Source organism: Arvicanthis niloticus, chromosome 21, assembly GCF_011762505.2.
Source record: "Arvicanthis niloticus isolate mArvNil1 chromosome 21, mArvNil1.pat.X, whole genome shotgun sequence".
NCBI lineage: Eukaryota > Metazoa > Chordata > Mammalia > Rodentia > Muridae > Arvicanthis > Arvicanthis niloticus.
In genome coordinates, this window is record NC_047678.1 from 48,415,311 (window position 1) to 48,428,432 (window position 13,122).

At 47.9% G+C, this 13,122-nt stretch overlaps 1 protein-coding gene across 1 annotated transcript; it reads right to left on the bottom strand.

Annotated features, from left to right (window-relative positions):
• Window positions 1-2,118: 2,118 nt before the first annotated feature.
• Tmem200c (transmembrane protein 200C) lies at window positions 2,119-8,356 on the bottom strand. Its single transcript, XM_034524999.2, has 2 exons — window positions 7,875-8,356; window positions 2,119-4,911 (listed from the first exon to the last, which is right to left on the bottom strand). The coding sequence occupies exon 2, from the start codon at window positions 4,812-4,814 to the stop codon at window positions 2,922-2,924; it is 1,893 nt and encodes a 630-aa protein (XP_034380890.1). The 5' UTR covers window positions 4,815-4,911; window positions 7,875-8,356; the 3' UTR covers window positions 2,119-2,921.
• Window positions 8,357-13,122: the final 4,766 nt, after the last annotated feature.

Consider the following 13,122-nt stretch of genomic DNA (forward strand, 5'->3'; position numbering starts at 1 on the left):
CTTCAAGTGCTCTTACTGATTGGGTCCAAAGATCACCAAAACCTTACATAAATTCATAGATATGCCATTTGCTGCACTAAAACACAAGCATTTGTTTTCTATCTGACAGGATTCTAGCATTTCTCTGCACATCTCTCTGAGTGGCCCTTTGCAAGGGCGTCTAATAGGAAGGAAAGAAAGAAAAAAAGATTGAAACAGTCTCCAGAATTTCTAATCATACCCCATCATCCACCAGCAGGTCTAAATCTTTGTAAAAACTCTCAACATTCCTAACTTTATAAGTTACCAGCTCTACAGCCCTGGGCAAGTACTCCATCCTCTGTCTTCAGGCTGTTTCTCTGTGGACAGGAAGTAGCGCTACCACTCAGCTTCATTGATCTATATATGAAGCAGGTAGATAAACACATGTCCCAGAGTAAATAGAAAAAAAACTAGCATTGCTATTGCAGGTTTGTTCTATAGTTTTTAAGACTGTGAATCACCACAGGACCTACAGAGTAGCACATGATATTGAGCTAGGTTAGGTTGCTTAAGGATTTAACTTCAGGAGACCTCTATATGAAGTTAACATGGGCAATCACTGTTTACTTACCATGATCAAAATAATTAACCCATCAGTGTCAGTAACTGCAGTCAGTCAGTCATTTAGGTTGAATTTTCTGTTTTGCAAGGGAAAATTTTATTCTGCCCATCCCTCCTTCCTTAAGCTAAGAGAGAATAACTTTATAATATATTTTCTGAGGACTGAACCCAGCACTGAAGAATATACAGGCCGATTTTTAACTTTTAAATAACAAACATACTCTCTAACAGTAGAATGAAAATACAATGTATGGGGGGTGGTGGTACTTGTTTGTCTCTCTTATCTGTTAGAAACTCACTTGTTTTATAGAAAAGTTCAATAAATTAATCCAGAGGTTCAAGTTATTAGTTTAATGTGCATAGTCTGAGGAAACATTAGGTCCATTTAAATTTTATTACAGAAAGTTATATGGAAGCTTATGGGGCCTCTCATTGTTTGCTAAGTAGTGTGTACAAATATAAGATTGTAACCAGCATAACCCAATACCCTGAATTTAAGTTAAGCTCTTACTGCTGAAGGGATCATAGTGATTACATCATTCACCAGAGGCCCAAAAGGATTAAGAGATTTGTCTGTGGTTCTGCAGATAATGAATAACCACCCCAGATTGCAGAAGCCTGGGGTGGGGCCTGGGCTTCTGTTACAGCTGGCAGAAGATACATCCCAATGGTAGACATAATGACAATAGCCCCTGTGTTAAATTGTATCTCTTCAGAAATTCTACTAGAGGCTATACCTAACCCTGGCATTTGCTCTCCCTCCCTGCTCTATAGTAACTTCCCCTAGAGCTGTGTGGGTCTTGTTAACCTCATCTTTCAGATCTGATGGCAGAGGTCTATCTGTATCTTACAGATCTGATGGCAGAGGTCTATTTGTATGCCATTAAGAGCTCCACAGCAAATGCCATGAGTTCCTTCTATCCCAAATCCTTATACCTTCTGCAGCATGGTGTGAGGAGCCATACAAACACATCTGTCACTAGTTTTTCTTTAAAGGCAGTGTTTTTGTCTTAGGCCATGAGTCTCAGGTCACATTACAAAGAAGAGGGAACAGAACTATACATTGTTTTGTTTTCTGGTCTTGACAATTGGTTAACTGACAGACTGTGAACTATTTCAGAATTATAACAGGACTCTGGGGCTTATGTCAGCCATAGATGCAGGACCATGGACCCCAAATCAAAATCAAATAGAAGAATATTCATGGGGGGGGGGGAAGGGAGTTTTTTAAGTCTGGCACCCCTGTAAATTAAACTTCAGGTTAACTACAAGTATTATAGAAAAAAAATACTACTTATTCAAAGTTTCATTCTATGTAAAAAAGAAATTCACAGAAGCCTCTTCTTCAAGTTAAAATGGGTCAAGTTACTGGAAATGGGTTGGCACACTCACATCTTTACAGATGACCCTCTGTCATTCTGGGAGAAGGTGACTACAGTCTTAACAGACGAATATTATATTTTGGATTTAGGAGAGAAATTGTTAGGGGCTTCCTGTGCTCTAGAATCACGAGTTCTCAAGCAAAATCAGGCAATATTATGTTTAACTCTTCAGAAACTTTTTATTTAAAAAAAAAGGACTTTAAATATTAATGTTATTTTCCATACAATTGTGATAATACTCAGTAACGCATGGTGTACTTGGTCTTGTGAGTTTAATAATGTAACAATCTCGTGTAGTAGCTGGCGCCCTCCAGTCTTCACATACCCTGGTAGCAAAATTCAAATATCCTTTTAAAAAATAGAATCCTTTGGACAGCTGTAGAGCAGAGTGGGGTGAGGCGGGGAAACCCTCTTTCCCGAATACTCATGCTTTGGGCTTTGACTCCACCTAGAAAGTTCAATTCTAAGAGAATTGACACAAACTCTTCTAGGTTCTGCAAGAGGGTGGAAATAAAAAGCTTGTCATTAATTTACAAGCAGCTATGGACGAAGTCAGCAGCAGAGTACAGGAGGGAGGGAAGTTGGGAGGGGGCGGGCAAAGAAAAATAGGAGTAAAATACAGAGTTACTGTCAAAAATATATTATTTTGATCCTATGAAAATTAAGAGAATTTCATCTAATGAACTAGATTGTGATGTTTTTAATACATTTGGTTTTCATCGAACGTACAATCACCATCGGACATAGAAAGACGACTTTGTTTCTTTAAAAAAAATTGCTTGAGTTATCTACAGGAATCTTGTGAACGTAATTCAAGGATAACATTCTGCAGCTCTTTGGATATTGAATGGTTTCCTCGGACCTGTCCACAGGGGAATTGGGGAAGGGTGGGGGCTTTTAATGCAGAGGTTCCAGTGGGATTCTACCCGCGTGTCTCCTTTCCCTGTTCAGCTCTCCCTAGTTGGAAGAGTTTTCTAGTTCAGGGTCTTCTACTCCTGGCGTGTGAGACCTGGAAATCAGAAAGAGTTTCTCCTTGTTTGTAAACTGCCTCTGCACAGACAGAGGCTCTGCCCTAGTTGGCTCTAGACCGGGAACCTCCGGGGAGCTGTACTCTGTACTGGGATCTGTGGCCTCCTCACAGTCTAGCCTTTTTCTGGCCATCGCATCCACGACCGACTCCACAGAGGTGTCAGCCTCCTTCAGAGGGGTGTAGCCCTTATTGCTGCTGGACTGGTCATCCGACTGAGAACTGTGGGAATCCCGCCGGACACGGGGCGAGTCCTCGGGGCACAGAGGGAGCGAGGGCGTGGCGGCTGTACTAGGGGGGCTGGAGTCCAGGTCGGCCGCGCTCGAGGAGGGCGGGGGCTCCGGCGATGGTGGTGCTCGGTAGTCCGGAAGCCCACTGGTGCTGCGGCGCCGCCAGGCCGCGTACCTGCCGGTCCTGGGCAAGCGGCCGCCCTGCCCCCTGGCGGTGTGTGCTGTCGTGGCGCCCTCGGGCTCCCCCGGCTCGCAGGATGCCCAGAGCGCACCACCCTCAGCTCCCCGGAGGTCGGTAAGGCTCAGGTCCAGTTCTCCCCTGGGGAGATCCCGGGAGCCGCGTTCCCCAGGAGGCCTGTGCCAGCTGCAGCTTGCGCCCTCCGAGTCCCCATCTCTGTCCCGGTCCCCTTGCAAGGGCAACAGGGCGAAGGCGCTCAGCGAGGAGCCCACGAGGGAGCTGGCGGTGCTCTGGCGCCCCCAACTCCCGGTCGGGCTGCAGGGCGCCGGACTGCTGCTGCCGCTGGCAGCCGCGGTGACAGTGGCAGTGGCCGCAGCCACCGCGGCAACTGTGGTCCGGCGACGGCCAGCCCCACTGGAGCGCTCGCGGTAAATGCTGTACACGGCCTCGGTTAGACTCGGGGCCTCCCGCGGACAGCGCGGAGATGAAGCCAGGTCCGGCGGGGACCCTGCCTCCCGAGTCCCACTGCCACCTCCGCCTAGTCCAGCGGGGTGGGGCCATGAGCCCCTGGCCAGCATTGCAGCAGCCCCGAAGGCGTCCGCAGAGCCCGCGCAGCTGCCTGGCTTCAGCTCCAGGCCTCGGGATTGCACGTAGCTGAGAAATCCATTGAGCGGCGCTGCCCCGGGGGGCGCGGAGCCGGGGGCAGCAGCTGAGGAGGAAGCCGCAGCCGCGGCGGCCGCAGCAGCAGCTGCTGCCAGATCTTTGGCGCGGAGGCTGTGCACGTCGATGACAGTGGAATAGAGGTCCCGCAGGTTGATGATCTTGGTTTTCTTGTCCCTGTTCTCATGGAGCACCGCGTTGGCGCAAATGAAGAGAAAGATGCCTATACCCATGATGAGGGGCCCAAAGACCTTTAGCTTGTCTGAGTGCAAGTAGCCTGAGAAGATTCGGAAGAAGAAGCCCACCGACGTGGAGGAGGAAGGGGAAGAAGAGGTGGCTGCAGATCTTGCAGGAGGTGGACTCCTGGGCCCGCCCACAGAGCTAGAGTTGACACCCCCTGGGGTCCCAGAGTAGTTCTTGGCTGGGTTTTTGTTGCCACTGCTGCTGTTGCTGGCGGCCCCAATGCGATGGCTACTGCCCACAGGCAGTAATTGCTTGTTCCCACCTCTGTTGGCTGCGTTGGCTTTTGGCCAGTAGCCCACCACTGCCATGGCTATGCCCACCAACAGCACTAGGATCCCGCAAAGGGCGATGAGCCCCGAAATGGAGCACAGCTTCAGCTTGCCTTTCACCACTACCACGTCGTTTTTACGCCTCTTCTTGGCTTTCCTCTTGCGCTTAGGGACCTGGCTGGGGGGCCGAAGAGGATCCTGCTTTCTCGCGGATATCCTCAGTAGGCCACCGGTGGCGATCATGGTGAACTGGTGGAATGCAAGGCTAGCCCGTAGGGCTGCAGCCGAAGCTTGTGTGGGGGGAGCGTCAGCTGCCCACTAGCTGCTTGGTCACCTCCTCCTGCAGCAAAGCAGAGGAACACAGTCAGAGGGTGCAAGCTTGGGTGCAGCAGCAGCCCACGTGCTAGAATTGCCCCTGCCCCGGATGGAACTCCAGGTGTCTCTACCCACCCCAAGGCCCAGAGCTGTGTACACAGACCAAAGATGGGTTTGTGTTATGGAAGGAAACGGTGGTTTGAACCAGTTTGAGAAAAGCTTTCCCCTCTCCCCACCCCATCCCCCCACATGTTTCAAGAACCTCTCCATCTGAAAGCTTCCGGGCTGGCAGCCAGTGGGAGTCCTGACATACTTGTAAATCCTGTGGATGTGGGGGCTCAAAAGTAATGTTTGAGGACTTTCTTGGTCAGAGCCTTTCCCCACACCCCACCCCTGCCTCTCACTGCAATGGAAAAGTTTCCCAAAGGGGGGGGGGGCGCTCTGGTGTGCCAGGCCTCTGACCCAGGAAATTTGCCCAAGTGGGACCCAAAGTCACCAAACAGCTCTGAAAAGTTACTACTGTATAAAAAGAAAGGAATTCATTTCCCAGGGTGAAAGCAAAATGCCCCGCACGGGCAGGATGTCTGACTTCAGATGACTGACACCATTCATTGCCCAGAAAATCTCCGAGATATCACTTCAATACCAACAGCAAATCTTCCCATAAAGTTCCTCTCGTCTACTCTTATCCCGGAGCAATAGGGAAGCAGAGCCCTCCCGTTGTCCCCTCATCTCCACTTTGCAACATCTGGACAGCTTCTTGGTATGGAATAGTTCCTTTTAGGTAACTGTTATGTAACCCAGCTCTTCCTTCTGGCTCTCTCTCCTCTCCTGGAGGAACTCCCTTTAAAGGTATCTTGTGCTAGATTTCATCAGAGGATATGAGAAGTCCTCTGGAATCTCTTCAAGAAATACCTTTCTCTTGTGTGGGAAAATGACAATATGAGAAAACTCTGCCACAATAGCATTCTGGCCCTTTATTAATATACCAACAGTATTCTACAGAACCCAAGTGTTCAAAAGAACAGGCAATTTCCCAGGTAAAGCAGTCTACATAATGATGATTTATAGGAAGGCATTTCCACAAATAAAAGCTGTTTTCTCCATCCTTTCTCAGGAGGTCATGGGGGGGGGGGGGTGAGAGAGAAGAGACAGCAACAGTAGCCTAGCTCCGGGGAGCTCTTTGGGTTGTTGCATATATAGTCTAAGTAGGACTAAGAACTGAGGCCTTTATGTGGTTTTCTATCAAATGTGAAAATTCCAGTCCTGCTGGGTCCTCAAAGTGCATTCTCTATGCTCCCTCCTGTAACAGAGATGCTAAAAATTAGGGCATTATGTTGCCTTTAAAGATACAGATGACCATCACAGGCCTTTGGATATATATATATATATATATATGCATATGTATGTATATATCACAGGCCTTTGGATATATATATATATATGCATATGTATGTATATATATACACACACATATATATCCAAAGATATGTGTGTATGTATGTATATATATACATATATATGTGTGTGTGTGTATGTATACATACATACACACACACACATATCTTTCAAGACAGTCCATGTAGTAGAATCCTTTGAAAGTGTAAGTTATTCAGGTAGAATTTCACTTTTAACTGGTGCTGGAGTGAAGAGCTATAACCCTAGATTCCTTCAGTATATCAATCTGGTTATGATCTTTTCTCCACATGGGCAAGCAAATGGCAGTCAGCTTTTTGTATTGTTTGCAAAAACAATATCTCTTTGGAACTTGGTTGGAATTCAGTAAAGAAATCCTAACTGTCTTAGGGAGGAGTCAACGGAGAGACCACATCTGTAAACCTTTAAAATCTGGTTTTAAAGGGTCCTCTAAGAGTAAATATAAACACTGAATATATACGAGAGACACTATTCCCCGTGTTTATACTTATTGTATGGATGCAACATAAATATTGCTGCTTTAGTTGAAGTGTAAGCTCCAGTGTCTTTAATAATCTTGAAGTCTGGGTTGGCTTCAAGAGATTTTAAGGTCCAGGCATTTTAGAAACAAAGCCAGCTTCAGTAGCCAGAGTGGCTCTCTGAAGAGAGATGGGAAGCTGTTTTTTTCTGGGTGTTGATCAGATGCCCCCAGGAGCTGGATGGCTTGGAGGAGAAAAGCACTTTTCTGTATTCCTCCTCTGCAAGCCAGCTTCACATCTAGCAGAATATAAGGAAAGTTGGGATAGATTTCAACAATGGTTTACAGAAGATATTTAAAATTAGTTTAATAGCTAGTAATTATTCCCTCGTTTGTTATTCTTCCAGCTCTCTTGAAAGATGATCCCCCTTTCAGCATATCAAGATCTGACACAGAATACTGACAAAGGTCAGGTGACATAGAAAAGCCCCCCTTTGAGGCTTTCCTTAGACCTAAGGAAGAAAAACAAACTTAGCAGTGGATCTCATCTGCCTTCGCAACTGACTGCCTGGCGCGAGTCCTGCCTTGGTTAAGGAATGGAGGATGGGGAAATCAAACAAGGGATGTCTAAAAATACAACTGCTTCCAAGAGAGAGAGAGAGAGAGAGATTCAAGTTCTCAGCTCATGATAGATAGAGCCCGGCACCAGAGACCTAGGGCCCCAGGTTGTGAGCGATGCTGTGCCCCCCCCCCCCCCCCCCCCCCGCACACAACCCAGGTCCTCGACCCCCGGCCCCTGGCCCTCAGGGCCGCGAGTCTCTTGCCCTAGCTTTGGTCTAGTCACATGAGTGCAGCAGCTGCGAGTCCGTCTCTGGAGGGAGGACTAGCTGGAGCGAAGTGAAGGCAATCCCCAACTCGCCTTTTCTGGGCAGCGCAGCCCTGATCCCACGCCCAGGAGAACACCTGGCTCGGAACACCCGCCAAGGGGCCTGGGCTCGGGGACAGGAGGGCTAGTGAAGGGCGCTCGGAGGCCGGGGATTGACAGAAATGCTCAAAATGGAGGCACTCTAAGCAAACAATAATCGCTCACTTACCCAGAGAGACCGGGGCAGCTCGGGAGACACAAAGAACCATGGAGAAACTTTTCAGCCCGAGCCGACGGCGGAGCGCAGGGACAGCGCCCCGGAACCCCGGGCGCGAGAGCGGCTGGACAGCCCGGCGGGGACGAACCTGCGCCAGGGGCTCGCAGTCCCCTCGGGCGCGGTGGCGGGAGCCATTTCCAAGAGTTTCCAAGAAGTGTCAGGTCCTCCGCATCCCGCGCTGCCTGGAGCCCTTCTTCTCTCGGGCGCGCCTCCTCTGCTGCCACAGTCCCCTCCCGCAGCGCTCACTGCCGACCCTGCGGCCGCGCGCTCCCCAGCCCTGCGCCTCTTTTGTGTGGCTGCGGCGCGCCGGGCTCCGCCGGGTGGAGTTGAGCCCGCGGCGGCTGCTCCGGGCGGCCGGACTGGCGGCTGTTGCTAAGAGACCGGAGCCATGACACAGGGAAATTGCGGCAGGATGGCAGTCGGTACCCGGCCCGGCTTGGCTCTCAGGGGGGCACCCGCCCCCCGCCCCGCCCCCTCTATCCCCAGCCCCTCCCCTGCCTCCTCTCCAGCCTGTCGCCCGTCCCTTCGGAAGCCACTTGTCCCCCTTCCCAGGAGGGGCACCAGGGGAGATGACACCTGCACCGCGTGCTTGAGCCAGGTCGGGGCGCGATCCCGTAAGGCAGGGTGCTGGACGCCGCTGAACCGCCTTCAGCTTCAGCTGACAGCTTGTCTTTTTTCTCCCAACTACCTGTCTGAGCAGCAAGCCCAAGAAGATCCAAAAAAGGCCAGCCCCTCCCAGGGAGTCCCCATCAGGATCTGAGTGATGCTGTCTTGGAGTCAGGGAGTAGTCTTCAGGTCTCTGTTTCTTCAGGCCCCCTCCTCTCTGCTCTCCTTTCTCTCTCTCTCTCTTTCCTTCTTTCTTTCTTTTTTTCCCCACAGTGCACATACCTCGCCCTCTGTCCCACCTACACTTGAGAGTTTGCAGCTTGGATGCCCCAAGAACACAGTAAGTTGTCCCCCAGCGAACCTAGCCAGGGCGGGGCGGAGCGGGCCCACAAAGCTGGGCGCTCTCACCACTGGACACACGGAAACCTCTGTCAGATGCTATCACACTTGAGCAGAACTGGGCTGTGTAACTGGCCTTAAGGGACATCAGCGGTTCCCTGGGATATGGGTCTCTGAGTCTCATCGGAGGTTAGGATGGGCTGGAAGATGCTCCCTTAGGCAGGCTCTACAGTTCCCTCCCTCTACCCTCTTGGGTAACCCAAACCTTCAGCCTTCAAAAGGAGACTCATTCTTAGGGAATGGGAATCAGGGTTAGCTTCAAAGAGGAGGAGTGGGGGTAGGGAGGTTGTTCAAACTCCCTACCTACGTCATTGGAAAAGCAGAAAAGAACACACACACACACACACACACACACACACACACACACACACACACACACGAGAGAGAGAGAGAGAGAGAGAGAGAGAGAGAGAGAGAGAGAGAGAGAGAGAGAGAGGAGAGATCCTATTTCTTATCTTCATATCTTCATTCTCTCTCAAGTACATAGTAGAAATGACAGGGAAAAAGAATTTTCAAATGGAATTTCCCCACTGAGTGTTGAGAAAGTTAGACAGGTTTCAATTAGTTATTAAAATGACATGGCCAGGATTCAGGCAGAGAGGAGCAGAAAGGCAGATAAAATCAAGGCTGTCTAAAATTTGGCATCCAGGAAGGAGTATTTTAGTGGTGACTGTGGTGGGTGTCGCTTACTGTTCAAGGGTACATCAGGATAACTCGGGTACCCACAGATCTAGCTACAAGGTTTTTCTAAAGGTACACACCATCCTGAGCATATATTGCACAAAAGAACAATAAAAAACCAAGCATCCAGGGTCAATGACAATTAATGAAGCAGGGATAGAAGTGGTTGGGAGATAGATGGGAGGGGACAGAGGATATATGAATCCTAAAGATGGCCATCACCTGCAGATTTGAAAGATGACCTCTGACATCTTCTTCGAGGCACCCAGACCCCAGCTACAATTGGAATTTCAACCTGAAACTCCTTCCATGCATTTTAGCTCATCGTCAAATGTGAGAGAGCAGAGGAAACACTTCCTGCCCCACAATGGAACGTCTCCTTTTACGGAAATTATTGAGAACGAAAAGTAACCCAACTCCTTCAGTGGTTTGTTAAAGCCCTTTTGGCTCAGAACCCCTACATTTCTTGAATCGCTGATAATGATCTGGTGTTTTGCACAAAGACAGGACCCGAAGCCCCATTTCATTACAGAGCTGTCTGCCAAGGGACAAAATGGCAAATCGTACTCTGTCCTTCAGGGCTACATACACAGGGGAATAAGATGAAAGAACTACATTAAGATTTTGGGCAGATGAAATCATTGATAGTTTTACTTTGCACATAAATTATAGCCACCGGGTGCACACTCAAAACTCATTTGCTGGGTTAGGAGAAGAGAAATCTTTACCTAGACAAACTAGACATACACAGGGGCTGCTTCTGACCTTGATGACTGTAACAACATTTATGGTTTATTGTTCAAAGCCTTTCTTCCAAACTGGGCTCTTTGGGTGCTTTGAACTGGTCTCTGCAACAGTCATTCTCTTTGTTTCCAGCTCAGGATATCAGAGGAAATACAAACACCCATCTGCTTTCAGTGAAGTTTATTATTATTTTTTTTAATTACCTCTGCAATGCACTATCACCCAAGATTCTCAGGGCCTTTCCAGCTATGTCAAGGTATTCTGTGATGCAGTTACAAAATTCCTGGTACCCACAGATCTAGCCAGATCCCCTTCCTACTTCACTGGTCATTGATTTCTGAGCTTCAGGACACAGGTTCCTTCTTGTAGATGACTGAGGGTCATGCATAATGCAATCCTTTGATGTCTCTGGACCTAAACACTCAGCACTATGTTTTGAACATCTGGCGATCCTGAGAAGTTAGGTACAGGGGAAGGAGATTAGCTGAGTACTGCTGGTAAGGTCTGACTCCACATCTTTCCACTTAACTCTTTTGAAAGGCCTTTATCTCTAGAGATGCAGTCTCCCAGCTAACTTTCTCCTCCATTGACTCTTACAATCTTCTGTCCCATCTCACAATATGCCCTAAGCTTTAGGTACAGGAGTAGTGTTGTAGATGTTTCTATTGGGGCAGGGACCCTGAGACCATTTGTTCTCTGTAAACCCAGACAAAGAACAGCCAACTAAGAAATGTTAACTAAGAAGAAACAGTCTTCCCTGTGAAGGCCTCCCCAGTTGGTTAGCCAGTACCTAATGGTCAGCCCCAAAACATATACATGCAAGCAGTACAGTCTGAGAGGGCTGTATCTATGTAGTTAGGAGGAGAAGAAAAAGATTATATGTCAACAATGAAAAAAAATAGACCATGAGTTTGAGAGACAGCAAGGGTAAATGAGATGGATTGGAGAGAGGAAATGAAAGAGAGGAAATGTAATAATGTTTTAACTTCAGAAAAGGCCTCATGGAATATAATCAACCACTCATTGTATGATCATTTGATCTGCCTGGGCATGGCTGGACTGCCTGAGCATCTGGACTTCTCCATGTGGGGTTAGACTTATGCTCTGCACACACTCAGGCCTCTTTTGTTTTCAGATGTCTGACCACAGAAGATGACCTGCTCAAGCCAAAAGGTTGGCAGCTCCCACCTCCACAAACCCCTCATTCTCCCAGAGTGCTCATGTTAAGGAAAGAGTATATGGGTTCTGAAACCAGCCTCTTCCACTGACTGACTGACTACTGAATTTAAGTGACTAAATCTTGCCTTCTTCAGCTTTTCCATTCATAATGAGGATAGCAATACTAATTCTTGCCTCATAGTGTGACTGTGGTGAGGTTTAACAAGTTCAGTTGATATAAGCCCATCCTTAGTGCATTGTAAACACTCATTAAACTTTGCTAAGTCCATGTCGGTTTTAACATCTCCCAGCTTGACTCCCTCACTCTCCTTACCATCCACATTTACCAGGATTTACATGGGTCTCCCCGAGACTAAACCATTCCTGTCTCCCTGACCTATGGACAGAATTTCTCCAGCAATCCAATATGTAGGGTGGAAACACTCTGCATTATTGGTTCCCTCATTCTATGATTAACTCAGGCACTTTAATTTCAGTTTATTCAAGTCCAGATTTCAAACCCATAAAGCTCTTCAGTCAAATTATAAATCTGTAGGAGCAAACAGAGCATTTTTGCAGGTCATGGGGTTGGGGATGTCATAGAAAAGTCTCAAGCCTGTGGATGCTATAATAGCAGGAAATAAAGAACTCTTCATCCTGGCTAGAGAAAACAAAACATCATTCCTCTCTGTTGTTTCTTCTCTATCCTCTCACGCCATGACAACAGAAAACAAGACAGAACTGCATGGTGAAGTGAACCAACCTGGGCGCACAGCTGGATGCAGCAGGGATAACAACAAAATAAACACAAACACTGTCCAGAACACATATACCCTAAATAATTGTTGTTTCTGGAATCCACGTTTATTTATGTGGGCACCATGTAACTTACCTTCAAGGCAATCTCAGTGTATTTTTTTGTTGAGATTTGTCATGACTAGATTAGAAAAGGAGCCCAAGAAGACAGAAACACAGAGTGAAACTCTGGATTAATGTTCATTTGATTTTTCTGAGAACAGAAAAGTTAGGGAAAAGAACACAAAGAAAGTTCTGATGACCTAATGGGGGGCTGTAGAGCCCAGGATAGCATTTCCACAGCTGGGCTTTGCTGAGCCCTGAGGTTTCCTGGAGTTAGCACTTACAGTGTTGTGTTCTAGCGTTTCCCTGAAGAACACTGCTGTGTGATCAAGGGACTAGCTTGCCTCAGCTTTCAACCCCCCAGAGTCCTGCAAGAGAAACTCTCAAGCTCAAGCAATACCTCTCAAGAACAAAATTTTGAAACCAAAGTAAGCCTCATGCTGGTGTTAAGGTCACAGCCAAGGCCATTTCTTGTGCTTCCGAGAGCTAACCAAAGAGTTGAAACCCAAACTAGGACTGAGGGGAGGAACTGAGGTAAACTCTAAAGCACAGTCCTCAGCACACACACAGCAGGGATCCCACCTTGACCTCATAAGATGGCAGGTGTCAATGACCACCTTCACCTGGTCTCCAGCCTGGTCCACTTGTATCATCATAGCCATAAAAATCTGTTAGAGGTTGTTTTCTATAACAAGTAGGCTCATTTTTTGCTCATGTAGTTTTCCCCCAAATCGCCTGAATTTTCTACCATTTT

Bases quoted from the DNA above. Each gene is read 5' to 3' on its own strand.
- Tmem200c (XM_034524999.2), bottom strand. From the start codon at position 4,814: ATGATCGCCACCGGTGGCCTACTGAGGATATCCGCGAGAAAGCAGGAT.